At 37.4% G+C, this 19,254-nt stretch overlaps 1 protein-coding gene across 1 annotated transcript in view; it reads right to left on the bottom strand.

Annotated features, from left to right (window-relative positions):
* Positions 1-16,617, bottom strand: part of LOC148192222 (uncharacterized) — a 31,897-nt gene extending 15,280 nt beyond the window's left edge. Inside the window, exon 1 of the mRNA XM_088100054.1 lies at positions 16,409-16,617. Coding sequence (XP_087956180.1) covers positions 16,409-16,617 — 209 coding nt within the window. The remainder of the gene's footprint in view (positions 1-16,408) is intronic.
* Between the last annotated feature and the right edge of the window lie 2,637 nt (positions 16,618-19,254).

Below are 19,254 nucleotides of genomic sequence, written 5' to 3'. Positions count from 1 at the left end.
CACGCACTTACCGCTTTACGGTATTTTAGCGCTGAGCGGCACTTTAATGGGCTTGGACCTAATTTTCTGTAATTTACGAATAATATATAAGCTTTAGGGTTTCCTAGGGTTTGTATCTTTGGCTGGAACGAAGCAAACACTCTCTCTTCCACCCCTTTGAAGGAGGATCTTGGATGCTGAGGCTTCCTCTTCACCTTTTTAGGGTTTTATCTTTCCTTCTTTCATTGTAATTCATCTAGGTTCACCATGAATATGGTGAACTAAACTCTGTATGTTTATTGGGGAATCAATGTAATCTTTTGAAGCTCTCATATATGGAATCTGTTTTTACATCTTTTAATTAAGACTTATGCTTTCTTTCATCATTAGTTAGGGTTTTTCCTCTTTGCTTAATGCTTGCATTGTTTAACTCATTCGATGCATGATTATTGGTTTTGTCGATACGGGCGCGTACGGGGAAGTCTAGATCCGGGGAATTTCTCCCAATATTATATTGGTTGTCGTTAAGCTCCTGCACTTATGAACTGATCATTAGGAATGCTAGGAATTGTATGAACTCGTGATTAGGGAGAAGCCTTCTTGAAAGGTACTTTAGAGAGTGGCATTAACAATGATGATTTGAATGTTGAATTCCTAAAGTATATGAGAGTGGATAAGATGAAATTGACCCCCAACAACATATTCATCCATAAATTTCATTGAAAGTGTTTATCTTTTGCTTTTTGCCATTGATCAAAACTTCATGCATACATATTTAATTTTCGTCTTTTGCATATAAAATCCAAATATTTCGTTTTTAAGTCTTAGCTAATCAAGAAACCACACAACTAAACTAGGCCGTGAGTCCTTTGGGAAGAACGATACTTGGTCTTACCAAGTTTATTACTTGAACGATTTGGTCACACTTGCCGATTGAAAAACAAGTTTGTGACACAATAATTTGGTGTTCATAAATTTGTCCATCACCATTGTCACTGAAAGTGACAAGGTTTTTGCTGAGCAAAAAAATAGGGAGAGATGAGGAAAAGATAGAGAGAAAAGAAAAAGAAGAGTTGAGTGAGAAATATAAAGATGAAGAAAAAGAAAAAGAAGTGGTTGAGAGAAAAGAGAGAAAGAAAATTTGTGTGAAAATAAAGAAGTTGAGAAGAAAAAGAGAAGGGAAGAAAAAAATAAGAGAAAAGAAAAAGAGCAAAAAGAAAGTGAGAGAAAAGAAAAAGAGGACGAGAGAAAAAAAGAAAGAATCATATGAAAAACCTCTTCCTCATCCAAAGAAGTATCATAGGAAGAAGAAATTTGAGCGCTTTATGGAAATCTTCAAGAAATTGGAGATTAAAGTTCCTATGATTGAAACATTGCAACAGGTTCCTAGTTTGATCAAATTTCTGAAGAAGTTCAGTAGAAAGAAGAAGAAAAAGAAGATGGAACTTGAAGCTTTATTGGGTCAAGCTAGTGACGTTAAAAGAGCGCTTGCTGGGAGGCAACCCAGTGATTTAAAAACTCTTAATTTTTGGTTTGGTGATGTAATTTTGAACTTTTGGGTATTTTTGTTCCAAGTTTGTTACAGGGTTTACATCTACTGATGGATGTTAGGCGAAAGAGTATCTACTGAAGGATACTATGTTTGTATACACCTACTGATGGGTGTTGGTAAGAAAGATTTGCATCTACTGAAGGGTGTTGGAGGATTTTGGGTCAGGCTCGTGACGTTAAACAAGCGCTACCTGAGAGGCAACCCAGTTGATTGATTTTATCTGTATTGTTTGTTTTGATTCTACTTTAATTGCATGATAGGGATTGAATGTTTGAGTGATCTGAGAACTTAATTACAAGGAGCAAGTAAGGGGCATGAGTAGGATGCACTTAGGAAGAAGAAAAGCACTTCCCGAAAGTACCGCTGAGCGGCAAACTGCCGCAGAGCGGTAGTGTCGCAGAATGGGCTTAGGTTGCCCCTTAGCGGAACCCGAGCCCATTGGGGTATTTTTATATCCTAGGGCGCGCGTTGGCCTCTATTTTCAGATTCTTCTCTGCACACACACTCCTAAACACTTTTCCAAAGGTTCTTTACATTTTTCCTTTCATTCCTCTTTAGAAAATCTCCCTTCCACTTACTTTCTCACTAGTTTTCCATCTAAGTTTGGGGTTGGGAGAGAGCATCATTGATGGGGCTGAGTTTTTAAAAGCACTAGAGTAGGATTTGTTTTATCAATCACTTTTGTTTTTAGAATAGGATTTGATGTACTCAATTGAAAACTTTGTCTGTTATGATGGTTTACTTATGATTGTTGTTTGATAAGTAATGCCTGATGATGCTTTGATAGTGATTGATGTTGAGAATGTGCACATTATATGCTTATACAGGTGGTTCACAAGCATTGTGAACAAATGCATGATGTTGTGATTGTGATTGTGATTATGATTCTAAGCAGGATGTTATATGTGGAATGTGAATGAGCTTATATGTGAGGTTTTGAGCTCCATGATGACAAATTTATGAACACCGAAAAACGGCGCCACAAATTTGTTGAACAATCGGCAAGTGTGACCGAATCGTTTCAAGTAATAAACTCGGTAAGACCAAGTATTGTTCTCCCAAAGGACTCATGGCCTAGTTTAGTTATGTGATTCGTTGATTAGCTAAGACTTAAGAACGAAATAATTGGATTTTACTATGCAAAAGACGAAAATAAACATGTATGCATGAGTGTGGTCAATGGCTAAAGAAAAATACAAACACTTTCAATGGAATATATGGGTGAGTATGTTGTTGGGGTTATCAATTTCATCTTATCCACTCTCATATACTTTAGGAATTCAACATTCAATTCATCATTGTTAATGCCACTCTCTAAATTACCTTTCAAGAGGGCTTCTCCCTAATTACGAGTTCATACGATTCCTAGCATTCCTAATAATTAGTTTTTTTAGCACAGGAACTTAAGGCAACCAATATACTATTGGGAGAAATTCCCCGGATCTAGACTTCCCCGTACGTTCCCGTATCGACAAAATCAATAATCATGCATTGAATGAGTTAAACAAAGCAAGCATTGAGCAAAGAGGAAAAACCCTAACTAATGATGAAAGAAAGCATAGGTCTTAGATTAAGATGTAAACACAAATTCCATATATGAGAGCTTCAAAAGATTACATTGATTCCCCAACAAACATACAAGGTTTAGTTCACCATATTCATGGTGAACCTAGATGAACAATAATGAAAGAATGAAAGATAAAACCCTAGAAAGGTGAAGAGGTAGCCTGAGCATCCAAGATCCTCCTTCAAAGGGGTGGAAGAGAGAGTGTTTGCTTCGTTTCTGCCAAAGATACAAACCCTAGGACGTCCTAAAGCTTATATACTATTCTAAAATTACAGAAAATTTAGGTCCAAGCCCATAAGTGTGCCGCTCAGCGGTAAAGTGCTGCTCAGCGGTAAGTGCGTGAGTCGTTTTCTCCCCTCAGCGGCCATTTTGCCCCTCAGCGGTGCCAACGTGAACTCCTAAGTGCCGCTCAGCGGTAAACTGCCACTGAGCGGCAGTTGCGGCTTCTCCTTTTGCACTTTTTGATGTCTTTTCTAATTCCATCTCTCTCCTTCTTCCCTTCTTTCACCAAATTCACCTTAAAACCTGCACAAAAACACTGAAATCAAGCATAAATCTGTCCAGCTCTCTTATTTCTGAAAATATGAACAAAAGCATGATTTCAAGCTAGTTTCTAAGTGTTAAAGGTTGCTTTTAGTATCAATTTTAATCATGAAAATAACAGTTTTTCAACTGTTATCACTCCAGAGTTGTTATTGTTGAATACTATTACTGTGAAAGCATGAATGACTTTGCCCAGGTTTTCTATGATTGAATTACTTGCTTGTTTGCATCATATGATCAAGGCCATTTGTTGATAACCCTTTTATTAGGCAAATTCATAAATTTAACCCACTAAAAGAGAACACTATGTGTTCTACCCTTTGAACCTCTAGCCTTGAACATGATTTGAAAACCCTTGTTGAAAAGTTTTACCTTGAGTTAAGTAGAAAATATTTTGTGGTATTGATAAATGTTCAAGTTTGGGGTTGTTGGAAAATAGAAAGGGAAATTGAAAGCATTGAGCTAAGAGCTAAGAAGTAAGTATGTGAAAAGCAAAAGAAAAAGAGAAAGAAGAGAAAAGAATGCAAAGGAAAGTTGGAATAAGTAAGAATGGTTGTGTTTATGTGATGCTCTTAACTCAAGGGTTTTGTGATCTAGAAAAACCAATTTTCTTGTTAGCCTAGCCACATTATAAGCCATTGAAAAGTCCTTGTGATGATGTGTGCTTGTAAGTGTTTTTGATTATGGTTAAATGAAAGGGAAAGTTGATTCATGTGACATTGTAATAGTAGAGTGAATGAGTGAATATATCCTATACACTTGTGTGTTTGAGTGAAACACTTTATCTAGTGAGGATAGATTCCATGAACACATAAGAACATCTTTGCTTAGTTAATTGATCATTCATGAAAATAGCATTTGTTGTATAGTATGTGTTTCAGTGATCACTAAAAGCATGTGCACATCTTGATTGAAGTCTTGATGATGAGCTAAATTGAGTATTTACTTGTCTTGAAAGAAGGATTTTTGAATGTGGTGAACCATTATATGGATTGATGGAAGATTGAGTTACATCTTGTTTGCTTGAGGACAAGCAAAGTTTTAAGTTTGGGGTTGTGATAACGGTTGAAAAACCGTTATTTTTATGCTTAAAATTGATACCAAAAGCAACCTTTAAGACTTAGAAACTATCTTGAACTCATATTTTTGCTTTAGTTTTGTGAATAAGAGAGTTAAAAGTGAATTTAATGATTTTGTGCAAGATTCCCTTGATTTTGTAGGCTAATTGAATGATTTGAAAGAAGAATTGAAGTACCGAATGATTGAAGTGCTGAAAAGTCAACCAGAAACCAGAAAAGTCAACCAGTCAACCAGAATAAGGAAAAAGTCAACCAAACGAGTTTTGGGCCAGTTTTCTGCGATTTTATGATCTGTTTGGGCCTGGACCCGTTTTCTAATATTTTTATGTCCTATTTAAAGACCTAGATGTCTTAGGGTTTTGTATCTTTGGCAGAGACGAAGTAAACACTCTCTTTTCCACCCCTTGAAGGAAGATCTTGGATGCTCAGGCTACCTCCTCCTCTTTCTAGGGTTTTATCTTTCATTCTTTCATTATTGTTCATCTAGTTTCACCATGAATATGGTGAACTAAACCTTGTATTGTTGTTGGGGAATCAATGTAGTCTTGTGAAACTCTCATATATGGAATTTGTTTTAACATCTTATATTAAGATACATGCTTTCTTTCATCTTTAGTTAGGGATTTTCCTCTTTGCTTAATGCTTGCTTTGTTTAACTCATTCATTGCCATGATTATTGATTTTGTCGATATGGGAACGTACGGGGAAATCTAGATCCGGGGAATTTCTCCCAATAGCATATTGGTTGCCTTTAAGCTCCTGCACTTTAAGAACTAATTACTAGGAATGCTAGGAATTGTATGAACTCGTAATTAGGGATAGGCCTTCTTGCAAGGTAATTTAGAGAGTGGCATTAGCATTGATGTTAAGAATGATGAATTCCTGAAAATATATGAGAGTGGATAAGATGAAATTGATAACCCCAACAACATACTCATCCATATAATTCATTGAAGTGTTTGTTTTGTTCTTTTCCATTGATCAAATTCATGCATACATGTTTAGTTATTGTCTTTTGCATTAAAACCTATAATCAATTTGTTCTTAAGTCTTAAATAATCAACAAATCACATAGCTAAACTAGGTCGTGAGTCCTTTGGGAAAACGATACCATGTCTTACCTTGTTTTATTACTTGATACGATTCGGTCACACTTGCCGATTGTTAAACAAGTTTTTGGCGCCGTTTTTCGGTGTTCATAAATTTGTCATCAACATCACGTAGCATCATCCAGAGAGTAGGTCCAGTCGCCACTTGGGACGGCCTGGAGAGAGCACACGGTGCTAGCAGGTGCTGTCACGGCATGGCAGAATCACGTTGAGAAGTGTGGTGTGTCACGGCTTGCTTGAACACGGAGGCAACACGTTGTGAGCAGTAGTGGTACTACGTTATTGGGGAGTGCAGCTGCTACTCCTTCGGAAGTCATTTTATTTTATTTTCTTTCATTTAGGAAAAGCAAATGCTGATTCAATTATGAGAGGGTGCAGCACGCTCGCTGGAATGGGAAGCACGATTATGTGTTTCAGACGCCACACTCACTGATTTTTCTTTGGCTAGGAATGTTTAGATTTTGAGGAAAAAGCCTACTTTATTTTTATGTTGCAGATTACACATGCCATTTTCAATATTTTTTGTTCAAGCATTTTGTTTTTATTAAAGTTTTCATTCTAGCAGTTTGTTGTGCACGTTTTTTTTTTCTTTTTTCTTTCTATTCCAGCAGCTCTCGGTTTTATTTTTATTCAGAGAATAGGAAGGTGATTTACTTGAAAGTGCGGCAGCGGTGATTTATTTGGCTTGTGCACGCGTATTGCTTCCGTGAATGATTTGCTTTGGTGAATGTCTTCAATAAGCAATTTATTTTGTTTACCTAAATAGTTGCATTTTAATAGGTTAATTGCCTTTGTTGAAGTGTCCACTGCATCCTAAGTGGTTAACACCCTTTTGCATTTAAATTTTAGTCTCGCTGCATGTGCTCATTAATGATGTTTTGCATTGACGTTTCATTCCAACTATTTTACTCTTGCTGAATTGTGCTTCTGCTGATGCGTTGAATTCAATAGTGTTAAATGAGTTTTCAGATTTCTCTAGTGCATTTAAATTAGTTCACACACCTTGCTTTAGGACCGTTCAGTTTGTTGTTTTCATTTACTTTAATGCTTTCAATTATGTTCAGTTGTGTCTAGTTTCTATTTTAATTTAGTTCATTTTGAATCACAAAAACACTTTCAAACCCCCCCATTTGGCCCTTGAGAGACGACCTAGGAGTCACTTCCTAGTTATACTGCATTCTTATTTGCACATCAAATTTGATGGGCCGTGACAGTGATGGACAAATTTGTAAGCACCAAAATATGATGTCACAAACTTGTTTCACAATCGGCAAGTATGACCGAATCGTTCAAGTAATAAAACTTGGTAAGACCAAGTATCGTTCTTCCCAAAGGACTCACGGCCTAGTTTAGTTATGTGATTTCTTGATTAGCTAAGACTTAAGAAAACAATGATTGAAATTTTAATATGCAAGACGAAAATAAACATGTATGCATGAATTGATCAATGGCAAAGACATAAGATAAACACTTTCAATGGATTAAATGAATGAATATGTTGTTGGGGGTCAATTTCATCTCATCCACTCTCATATATTTTAGGAATTCCTCTTTCAAATCATCATTGTTAATGCCACTCTCTAATGTACCATTCTAGATGGCTTCTCCCTAATCAAATAGTTCATACAATTCCTAGCATTCCTAATGATTAGTTCATGAGTGCAGGAGCTTAAGGCAACCAATATAATGTTGTCAGTAAAATATTGGGAGAAATTCCCCGGATCTAGATTTCCCCGTACGTGTCCGTATCAACAAAACCAATAATCATGCATTAGAATGAGTTAAACAATGCAAGCATTGAGCAAAGAGGAAAAACCCTAACTAATGATGAAAAAAAACATATGTCTTAATTCAAAGATGTACTCAACAGATTCCATATATGAGAGCTTCAAGAGATTACATTGATTCCCCAACAAACATACAAGGTTTAGTTCACCATATTCATGGTGAACCTAGATGAATAACAATGAAAGTATGAAAGAATAAACCCAATAAAGTGGAAGAGGTAGCCTGAGCATCCAAGATCCTCCTTCAAAGGGGTGAAAGAGAGAGTGTTTGCCTCGTTTCTGCCAAAGATGCCTAACTATAGGACGTGCAAGCCCTTATATACTAATCTAGAGTTACAAAAGATTACAAAAGCCCAAGCCCAAAAAGTTCCGCTCAGCGCCATTTACCGCTCAGCGGTGGTTACGCGTCTTCTTTCTTCCCCTCAGCGGCCATTTGCCCCTCAGCGGTTCCAACGCCACCTCTTGAGTGCCGCTCAGCGGTAGTTTGCCGCTGAGCGGTGCCTTCGACTTCTCTTTTTGCACTCTTTCTTGTCTTTTCTAATGTCCTCTCTCTCATTCTTCACTTCTTTCACCAAATTCACCTCAAAACCTGCACAAAAACACTCAAATCAAGCATAAACCTGTCCAGCTCTCTTATTTCTGAAAATATAAACAAAATGCATGATTTCAAGCTAGTTTCTAAGTCTAAAGGTTGCTTTTAGTATCACTTTTAAGCATGAAAATAACAGTTTTTCAACTGTTATCACAACCCCAAACTTAGAACTTTGCTTGTCCTCAAGCAAACAAAATGTAACTCCATCTCCAACCAATTCATATGATGGTTTACTCATTCAAAATCCTCTTTTCAAGATAAGTAATAACTTCACTCAAACTTAAGACCAAGAGTTCAATCAAGATGTGCACATGCTTTAGTGTTCACAAAGTCATTTAAATTCCAACAAATGCTATTTTTCATGAATGATCAATCAATTAAGCATGGATGTTCATGTGCTTATGGAATATTTCCTCACTAGGTAAAGTGTTTCACTCAACACACAAGTGTATAAGAGGTAAAGTGTTTCACTCATTCACTCCACTATCACTATCACATGAATCAACTTTGCCTTTCATTTAACCACAATCAAATACATTCACAAGCATGCATCATCACAAGGACTTTTCAATGGCTTATAATGTGGCTGGGCTAACAAGAAAATTGGTTTTTCTGGATCACAAAATCCTTGAGTTAAGAGAATCATAACACACAATCTTCTTATTCATTCCCAACTTTCTTTTGCCTTTGCTTTTGCATTTGCATTGAGCTTTGCTTCTTTTTCTTTTCTTTTCTTTGCATATTCTTACTTTTTAGCTCTTAGCTCAATGCTTTTTCCTTTTTCATGTTTCCCCAATAACCCCAAACTTGAACATTTAACAATACCACACAAGATCTTCTACTTAACTCAAGGTAAAGATTTTCAATCAAGGGTGTTCAGTGTATATTTAAGGCTAAAGGTTCAAAGGATAGAACACAACGTGTTCTCTTTTAGAAGGCTAACTTTATGAATTTGGCCAATAAAAAGGGTTTCAAAAACACGGCCTTTGATCATATGATGCAAAACAAGCAATTGATTCAATCATAGAAAACCTGGGCAAAGTCATTCATGCTTTCAAAGTAATAGCATTCAACAATAATAACTCTGGAGCTCAAAACCTCACATATAAGCTCATTCACATTTGACATGCACATCCTGCTTAATTTCACAATCACAATCATGATATTATGCATTTGTTCACAAAGCTTGTGAATCACCTGTATAAGCATTTTAATGTGCACATCATCTCAACATTAATCAATCAATAAGCATCATCAAGCATTACTTATCACACAATCACAGTTAATAGCAAACCATCATAACAAACCAGGTGTTCAATAGAGTACATCAAACCCTAATCTAAAAACAAAAACAAATAAGTTCAGAAAACTTAAACCATAAAAGCATAATCATATGATAGCATTCATCAGTAAATGCTATCTCAGCTCCTCATCAGTCCGAGCTCTCTGTATCTTCCTCTTCCTCTTCATCATCATCTTCATCAAATGCATCCTCCTCCTCTGCTTCATCTTCCTCCATATCTCTGGCTGAAGCTTCAGCTGCTCCAGCTCCTCCATATACTGGTTCTTCTGGCCAAGCTACCACATTATGGAATTCATCCATAGTCCACCTGTGTGCTGGAGGGGTATCATACATCCCCACTATCATCTCAGCCGTGGCCACCTGCCCTCTGTGGATGGACTGCAACTGAGCACCTATAAGAGACATATACATGTCCCTCATCTGGAATGGTTCTGCCTCATGAGTATCAACAGAAGTCCTGCTCTGTGCTGGCCTTCTCTCTCTACGAGCCTGGCGTGGTGGCACTGGCTGGGCTGCCTCCTCACCTCCACAGTACTGTCTGTAATATGCCTCATCTATAGCTTTTCTTGGCCTCTCAAATGGTGGAACAGAAGTGTCCACCCCAGCTAGCTTGCAAAGGTGAGTGATCAAAGACGGATGTCCCAGTGGTGCTTTGTTGTTTGAGGTGTTAGCACACACACTAATCTCATCAGCTATCACCTGCCCAATATTAACATTCAAGTTTCTGATAACACAGTAGATGAAGAGTGCCCTGCTGAGAGTAATATCTGACACATGTGAACATGGCTGAATGTTGGCATGAGAAAATGCCATCCAATACTTTGCAAGAGGAGTCAAATCTGTCCTCCTAATGTTAACCACTGAGCCAGATCTATTCCTTTGGAAGTGTCCTCCAGGTATACACAATACTCTCTCCACATCCTCATAATCAGCACCTTCCTCCATGCTAAGAGCAAACTGGCATTGCTCACCAGCCCACACAGTATCCAGAAAGTTATTTATGGAGTCAGGATCATACCTGATAGCATGGCCTCTAACATAGCCCAAATAATTCTCAGCTGGATAATCACCAATCTTCTTTGCATTGGTGTAGAATTCTTTCACCACAGCTATGTTGGCAGGTGATGGATAAGTGGCTAGCTTCCCCCAATCATTCCCTAACACTTGCTCTCCAAATTGAGGAGCAAAGTTAGGTATCATTCCAACCTTTCTCTCCATTAGAAGTCTCCTGTCCTGAACCACTCTAAAGTGCTTCTCATGTTTCCTAGAGAGGAACCTGCCATTATGGGGCTGCTCTGGTTCCTTTTCCTTTCTCTTGGTTGCCATGGTTTTCAATCTCTTTCCTGAAGAGGATGCCATTCCTGCATTCAAACATAAATCCAAAACCACAGAACATGATGTTAATCATTAGTAAACACAAAACAAAACTCCTTTTGAAGCTAAACCACCGCTGAGGGCCAGAATTTCCCCTCAGCGCCACCAGCGCCACATTCCAACACGCAAAAATCAGAAAAAACCAAATCTGGCAGAGTGCCGCTCAGCGGTAATTTACCCCTCAGCGGTAACTCTGCAGATTTATGAAAAATCAGTTTTAAAGCTTCCCTAACTCCACCCAAATGCAATTTTCAGTTTTCCAGTTCATAATCATGCAGTTTTAATCGGTTCAAACATCAAATATATCATCAAATCATGCATAGAAATCAAAACCCCTAAATATTCATGCTTTGACAATCACATTCAAATTCAAGAACCCTAGAATGAACAAAATGCATTTTACTTACTTGGGTGGAGATACTAGATGCAATGAGAATGCCTTCAAACTAGAATGCTCTCTTCCAACCCCAAACTTTGATGGCACACTAGTGAAAAAATGAATAGAAGAGAGATTTTCTTAAGAGGGAAGAGTGAAAAGATGTGGAAAACCTTGGAAAAGGTATGTGGGAGTGTGTGTGCAGAGAAGAGCCTGAAAATAGAAGCTTATGCGCAGCTTAGGGTATAAAAATACCCTAATGGGCTCGGGTCCCGCTAAGGGGAACTAAAGCCCATTCTGCGAGAGTACCGCTCAGCGGTAAAATACCGCTCAGCGGCACTTGCGTGATGTGCTCTTCTCCTTCTTTTCTTAACCTACGTGCCTCCTAGACATGCCCCCCACTGGTTCCCTGCAATTCAATGTTTAAAATACTTATGCAAACCCTAACTAAAACAAACAAAAACAATCAATCAACTGGGTTGCCTCCCAGGTAGCGCTTGTTTAACGTCACGAGCCTGACCCAAAATCCACCAACACCCATCAGTAGGTGTTTCAAACTTACCAGCACCCATCAGTAGGTGCAAAATTTTCTCACTAACACCCATCAGTAGGTGTTACAAACCTAGTATCCTTCAGTAGATACTCAACCACCTAGCATCCTTCAGTAGATGCTATCTCTAACAAAATAGTTACAAAAATAATGTCCCTAAATTAAAAATTACAAAACCAAAATAAAATCAAAAGTTCTTAAATCACTGGGTTGCCTCCCAGCAAGCGCTCTTTTAACGTCATTAGCTTGACCCAATAAAGCTCATGTTCCTTCTTCTTTTTCTTCTTTCTACTGAACTTCTTCAGAAATTTGATTAAACCAGGAACCTGTTGCAGTGTTTCAATCATAGGAACTTTAATCTCCAATTTCTTGAAGATTTCCATAAAGCACTTGAATATCTTTTCCTTCCCATGATTCTTCTTTAGATGAGGATGGGATTTTTCATATGATTTCTTCTTCTTTCCTCTCATCTTCTTTTTCTTCCTTTTTCTCTCCCTAAAATTTCTCTTTTTCCTTTCTTTTATTTTTTTCTTCCCTTTTCTTTTTCTTTTCAACTTCTTTCTTTTCACACAAATCTTCTTTCTCTCTTCTCTCTCAACCACTTCTTTCTCTTTTTCTTCATCTTTATTTTTCTCACTCAACTCTTCTTTCTCTTTTCTCTCTACCTTTTCCTCCTCTCTCTCTAATTTTTCCTCATCAAGAATCTTGTCACTTTCGGTAACATTGGTTTGCCCTTCCTCCTTAAGGTTAACTTCAGTATTAACCTCATCATTCAATTTTTGTCTAATGAAACGAAGGTGCATCTCCAAATTTTTCAAAAATTGTTGAGTGTCATCCAAATTTACTGATGGAGAGGGTTGTTGCTGCCATTGTTGTGGTGGTAGCCTATCAAATTCTTCGGCAGCTTGAGTGGTTTTGTGATGACAATCAGGTATCTGTATGTACTGTTGAACTGCCTCCTCCAACGTTATCCTTCTTCCCGATAGAGAGGGTTTTTTCTGCCTTTGTTGTGGTGGTAGATTCTTAAATTGTTCGACAGCTTGCCAAAATTGATCATCATTCATGCTTGAGTGAGATCCCACCAGTGATTGAAATTACCTTAGTAGAATTGAGTGCCTATTAAATTCTTGTTCGAATTGCATCCTGCAAACGTTAGGCACAAAACTCTAGAAAATAATTGTTAGCACATAAAGATAGAGAAGATAGATAAATATTCAGAAGATAAAAAGATTTAGAAGATAGAATCAAATAAGATAGAATAAAATAAAACCTAATCTAAAAAATATAAAATCTAACCTAATCTAAAAGATAAAATAAAATCTAACCTAATCTAAAGATAAAATAAAATAAAATAAAATAAAATCTAACCTAATAAAATAAAATCTAATCTAACCTAATCTAAAAGATAAAATAAAATAAAATCTAATCAAATAAAATAAAATCAAATCTAATCTAATCTAATCTAAAAAGATAAAAAAATCTAATCTAAAAAGATAAAATAAAAATAAAAATAGAAAAAATAAAAAAACAGAAAACAGAAAAATAAAATAAAATCAAATAAAATACAAACTGTAAAATATAAACAGAAAAAAAATAAAAAAAATAAAAAAAAAATTCGAAATTTAAATTAAAAATAAAAAAAATAAGTCAAAGATAATCAATAATCACACAAATTAACCAGTTAAACCACGAGTCCCCGGCAACGGCGCCAAAAACTTGATGGACAAATTTGTAAGCACCAAAATATGATGTCACAAACTTGTTTCACAATCGGCAAGTATGACCGAATCGTTCAAGTAATAAAACTTGGTAAGACCAAGTATCGTTCTTCCCAAAGGACTCACGGCCTAGTTTAGTTATGTGATTTCTTGATTAGCTAAGACTTAAGAAAACAATGATTGAAATTTTAATATGCAAGACGAAAATAAACATGTATGCATGAATTGATCAATGGCAAAGACATAAGATAAACACTTTCAATGGATTAAATGAATGAATATGTTGTTGGGGGTCAATTTCATCTCATCCACTCTCATATATTTTAGGAATTCCTCTTTCAAATCATCATTGTTAATGCCACTCTCTAATGTACCATTCTAGATGGCTTCTCCCTAATCAAATAGTTCATACAATTCCTAGCATTCCTAATGATTAGTTCATGAGTGCAGGAGCTTAAGGCAACCAATATAATGTTGTCAGTAAAATATTGGGAGAAATTCCCCGGATCTAGATTTCCCCGTACGTGTCCGTATCAACAAAACCAATAATCATGCATTAGAATGAGTTAAACAATGCAAGCATTGAGCAAAGAGGAAAAACCCTAACTAATGATGAAAAAAAACATATGTCTTAATTCAAAGATGTACTCAACAGATTCCATATATGAGAGCTTCAAGAGATTACATTGATTCCCCAACAAACATACAAGGTTTAGTTCACCATATTCATGGTGAACCTAGATGAATAACAATGAAAGTATGAAAGAATAAACCCAATAAAGTGGAAGAGGTAGCCTGAGCATCCAAGATCCTCCTTCAAAGGGGTGAAAGAGAGAGTGTTTGCCTCGTTTCTGCCAAAGATGCCTAACTATAGGACGTGCAAGCCCTTATATACTAATCTAGAGTTACAAAAGATTACAAAAGCCCAAGCCCAAAAAGTGCCGCTCAGCGCCATTTACCGCTCAGCGGTGGTTACGCGTCTTCTTTCTTCCCCTCAGCGGCCATTTGCCCCTCAGCGGTTCCAACGCCACCTCTTGAGTGCCGCTCAGCGGTAGTTTGCCGCTGAGCGGTGCCTTCGACTTCTCTTTTTGCACTCTTTCTTGTCTTTTCTAATGTCCTCTCTCTCATTCTTCACTTCTTTCACCAAATTCACCTCAAAACCTGCACAAAAACACTCAAATCAAGCATAAACCTGTCCAGCTCTCTTATTTCTGAAAATATAAACAAAATGCATGATTTCAAGCTAGTTTCTAAGTCTAAAGGTTGCTTTTAGTATCACTTTTAAGCATGAAAATAACAGTTTTTCAACTGTTATCAGACAGCCGCATCAATATGCGCGAGCAGTCAAGAGACATATCACACAAGAAAGAACATAAAGTGACTCAAATCTCACACAGGGTATTTCTGTCACAATCAAATCAACCTCTCAAACATCATAATAATCTTTCCAAGCAAAGAAAAAGCAAGGATTTCAAACCATAAGAGTATCAATGAAGTAAAGGAAAAACCTACAACCTAAACAAAGTCCATAAATCAAGAGAAACATGCAAACTGTACACAAACGACAAAAATAACCTAGAAAAGAAAAAATTTAACCAAGAAAACAAAACCTAGCGAAGAAAAATAAAAATCTCCCCCAATAGACCACACTTAAACTACACAGTGTCCTCAATGTGTCATAAGCATAAGATCAGAAATCAGAACAGTGAACAGATCATGGACAAGTGCAATAAAAGAAGGGAAAGGGGGAGAAGGGAAAAGAAAACTCCCCTGGTCATGGTGGTAGTTGCCAATTTCGGACTATCAGGGAGATGTTTTCTACCACAGGATCCAGCAAGGAAGTTTTGAGGAAGAATTGTTTCATCCTCCAGATTTGATCTAGCAGGGAAATGTCTTCCACAGCTGGATCTAAGAAGCAAAGATTGTTGATGAGTGGGTTCAGCCCGTGCCTATTGATCTTGAAGTTGTTTTATAGGCTCGCACCTTTGTTCACCACTGTGGGTGCTTGTTGGTCAAATTCATGTGTACCTCCTCCTGCAATAGGGTTAGTGCAATGTGGTTCCAAAGAAATGACATGCAGGGGTACAACACCCAATCCAAGTGTAACAGGCTGAACCTCAGATATACCCTCAGAACATGAATCAAATTCAAATTTAGAAACAATATCAAACACAGGCTCAGATTCATGTTCAGTGCATGGAGAATAAACATTCAGATGTGATAGCAAAAAGTGGTTCTCATCATGCAGAGAGGGAGAATTAAAAGCATGCTCATCAACAATACAATCATCAACATACCTATCAACTACATAATCATGAACAACATAATCATCAATAGCATAATCAAACTGAGGTATGTTTACCTCCACTTCCCTAAATATGACTGAAGTGGTGGAAGATGATGATGGTCTACCTATCTCAAAAGTGTTGCTCATATCTGCCTGTTCCTTAAAATCTTCATCAGTCTCCTGAGATGCAAGAGTAGGGACATAGGGCGGTAGGAAAGTAGGTGGCGCAATAGTAAACTCATGACTCTACTCCTCATCTCCTATGTGGATGACACTAACATCATCAGGAATCTGAACAGTCTGAAATGGTGATTGCCCTAAGTCTTGAGACTATTCCTGATTGAGCTGAGTGGTCATCTGCCCTATCTGATTGCTCAAGCTTTGAAAGTATGATTTGTTCTCTTGCTGAAACTGAAGGTTCTGCATGGTCATCTGCTCCAACAACTCCTGCAATGTAGGCTCAGAAGTAGAAGGTTGAGGAGCTATTTGGGCAGGCTGATAAAGTTGCAACTGCTGTTGTTGTTGGACTGGCGGAGGCATACAAGTATTTTGGAATGGTGGTTCTTGATATTGATGTTGTGGGGTACCATACCATTCCATGTTAGGATCATTCCATCCAGGATCATTGTTGTAACCATACTGCACATGGAAGAATTTGTCCAGAAACTGATGCTCAAGATCTTCCCAACTGGTGACGGATCCTGGAGGAAGACAGTATCCCCAATCCTTTGCTGCTTCTTGTAATGAGTACGGAAATGCCCTTAAGAAAATGTGATCATCCGGGACATTAGGAGGTTTCATTACAAAGCAAATGAGATAGAATTCTCCAAATGTTTATGTCGTTATTCACTTGCAAAACCATGAAACTCGGGCAACAAATGTATCAATCCAGTGTTGAAAACACAACAAACATCCTCCTCATCAAGTGGCACCGGCTCCCAAGGAGCACTCTCAGGAGTTAGAGGATGAGTCATATTGTTCTCAACATAGAAATCAGCAGAATATACATGAGAACTAAACTTAGAGTTAGATGCAGAAGGAGAATCATAATTATAGGTGATAACAGTTGAAAAACTGTTATTTTCATGCTTAAATTGATACTAAAAGCAACCTTTAACACTTAGAAACTAGCTTGAAATCATGCTTTTATTCATATTTTCAGAAATAAGAGAGCTGGACAGGTTTTTGCTTGATTTCAGTGTTTTTGTGCAGGTTTTAAGGTGAATTTGGTGAAAGAAGTGAAGGAGAGAGATGAAATCAGAAAACACATCAAAAAGTGCAAAAGGAGAAGACGCAACTGCCGCTCAGCGGTAGTTTACCGCTGAGCGGCACTCAGGAAGTTACGGGAGGTCCGCTGAGGGGCAAAATGGCCGCTGAGGGGAAGAAACGACTCACGCACTTACCGCTGAGCGGTACTTTACCGCTGAGCGGCACACTTATGGGCTTGGACCTAGATTTTTTGTAATTTTAGAATAGTATATAAGCTTTAGGACGTCCTAGGGTTTGTATCTTTGGCAAAGACGAAGCAAACACTCTCTCTTCCACCCCTTTGAAGGAGGATCTTGGATGCTCAGGCTACCTCTTCACCTTTCTAGGGTTTTATCTTTCATTCTTTCATTATTGTTCATCTAGGTTCACCATGAATATGGTGAACTAAACCTTGTATGTTTGTTGGGGAATCAATGTAATCTTTTGAAGCTCTCATATATGGAATTTGTGCTTGCATCTTAATCTAAGATTTATGCTTTCTTTCATCATTAGTTAAGGTTTTTCCTCTTTGCTTAATGCTTGCTTTGTTTAACTCATTCAATGCATGATTATTGATTTTGTCGATACGGAAACGTACGGGGAAGTCTAGATCCGGGGAATTTCTCCCAATATTATATTGGTTGTCGTTAAGCTCCTGCACTTGATGAACTAATTATTAGGAATGCTAGGAATTGTATGAACTCGTAATTAGGGAGAAGCCTTCTTGAAAGGTACTTTAGAGAGTGGCATTAACAATGATGATTTGAATGTTGAATTCCTAAAATATATGAGAGTGGATAAGATGAAATTGACCCCCAACAACATATTCATCAATATATTTCATTGAAAGTGTTTGTATTTTGCTTTAGCTATTGATCACACTCATGCATACATGTTTATTTTCGTCTTTTGCATATAAAAATCCAATTATTTCGTTCTTAAGTCTTAGCTAATCAACAAATCACATAACTAAACTAGGCCGTGAGTCCTTTGGGAGAACGATACTTGGTCTTACCAAGTTTATTACTTGAAACGATTCGGTCATACTTGCCGATTGTAAAACAAGTTTGTGACATCATATTTTGGTGATCATAAATTTGTCCATCAATAGGCAGAAGCAGAAGAAGCAGTATTCACATAATCAAAATAGGTAGACATGGTGAAAGTAGGGGGAAAGGAAGAATGCAATGAAAATATACAACTAAAGCTATCTAAATGTAACACACAATACAACACACACAAAACAGAACAACACACTCACATCACAAAATAAAACACAACATACACTAACATAACAAAAGACCTCAGACCGAACCGTTAGTCCCCGACAACGGCGCCAAAATTTGATGGGGTTGTCCCGAGCCATACAAATTTGATGTTCAAATAAGATTGCAGTATAGTGCTAGGAAGTGACTCCTAGGTCGTCTCTCAAGGACCAAATGTGGTTCGAGACTTAGGTCAAACACGTAGTGGGGGGTTTTGATAGTGTTTTTGTGCTTAGAAATGAACTAAATTAAAACTAGAAATTAAATACAACCAAACATAATTGAAAACATTGAAATAAATGAACAAAGCATGAAGACCGAACGGTCCTATAGATGACCAAACGGTTCTACATTGAGACCAAACGGTCTCTAAAAGTGAGGAAATTGGAAATGCAGGAAGCTAAAGAAGTCGAACAGATTAGACAGCATGAAAACAGTAAATTGAATGGTCATAAAGCATGATGTGTGAACTAATTAACATACAAGAAATAAATGACAAAACGCATCAATGCTCTTAAATTGCAATGTTGAACTAACAAATTAAATGCACATCGGAATAGAGCTTGGAAATTGTAAAACAAAATCACCACCGATTCAAGCATCAACACAATATAAAGAGACCTTTTTAGAGCTAAAGCAAAATAAAAGACAAATCTGCAACGCTTAATGTGGCAATGACACTGCCAAAAAATAAAATGCATCTTCCTGGAAGAATAGCCATGAAGATTCCAGCCAGGCCGTTACACCTCTTCACCCAAAATCCGAAGAATCGTGAGTGCACCAAGCTGAAATCAGCGGTTGCTGGCAGGATGTGACCGAGTGCATCTCTTCTGGAAGAAAGGAAATAATTGGCTCCAAAAATAAATCCCAGCACCGTGTTGCTTCCTTCAATTAAAGTCCACGTTTTTCCCTTCTAGCAAAGTGA

Source organism: Vigna umbellata, chromosome 10, assembly GCF_029865625.1.
Source record: "Vigna umbellata cultivar VRB3 chromosome 10, Vumbellata_1.0, whole genome shotgun sequence".
Lineage (NCBI taxonomy): Eukaryota > Viridiplantae > Streptophyta > Magnoliopsida > Fabales > Fabaceae > Vigna > Vigna umbellata.
This window is presented reverse-complemented; position numbering and strand designations above follow the sequence as displayed.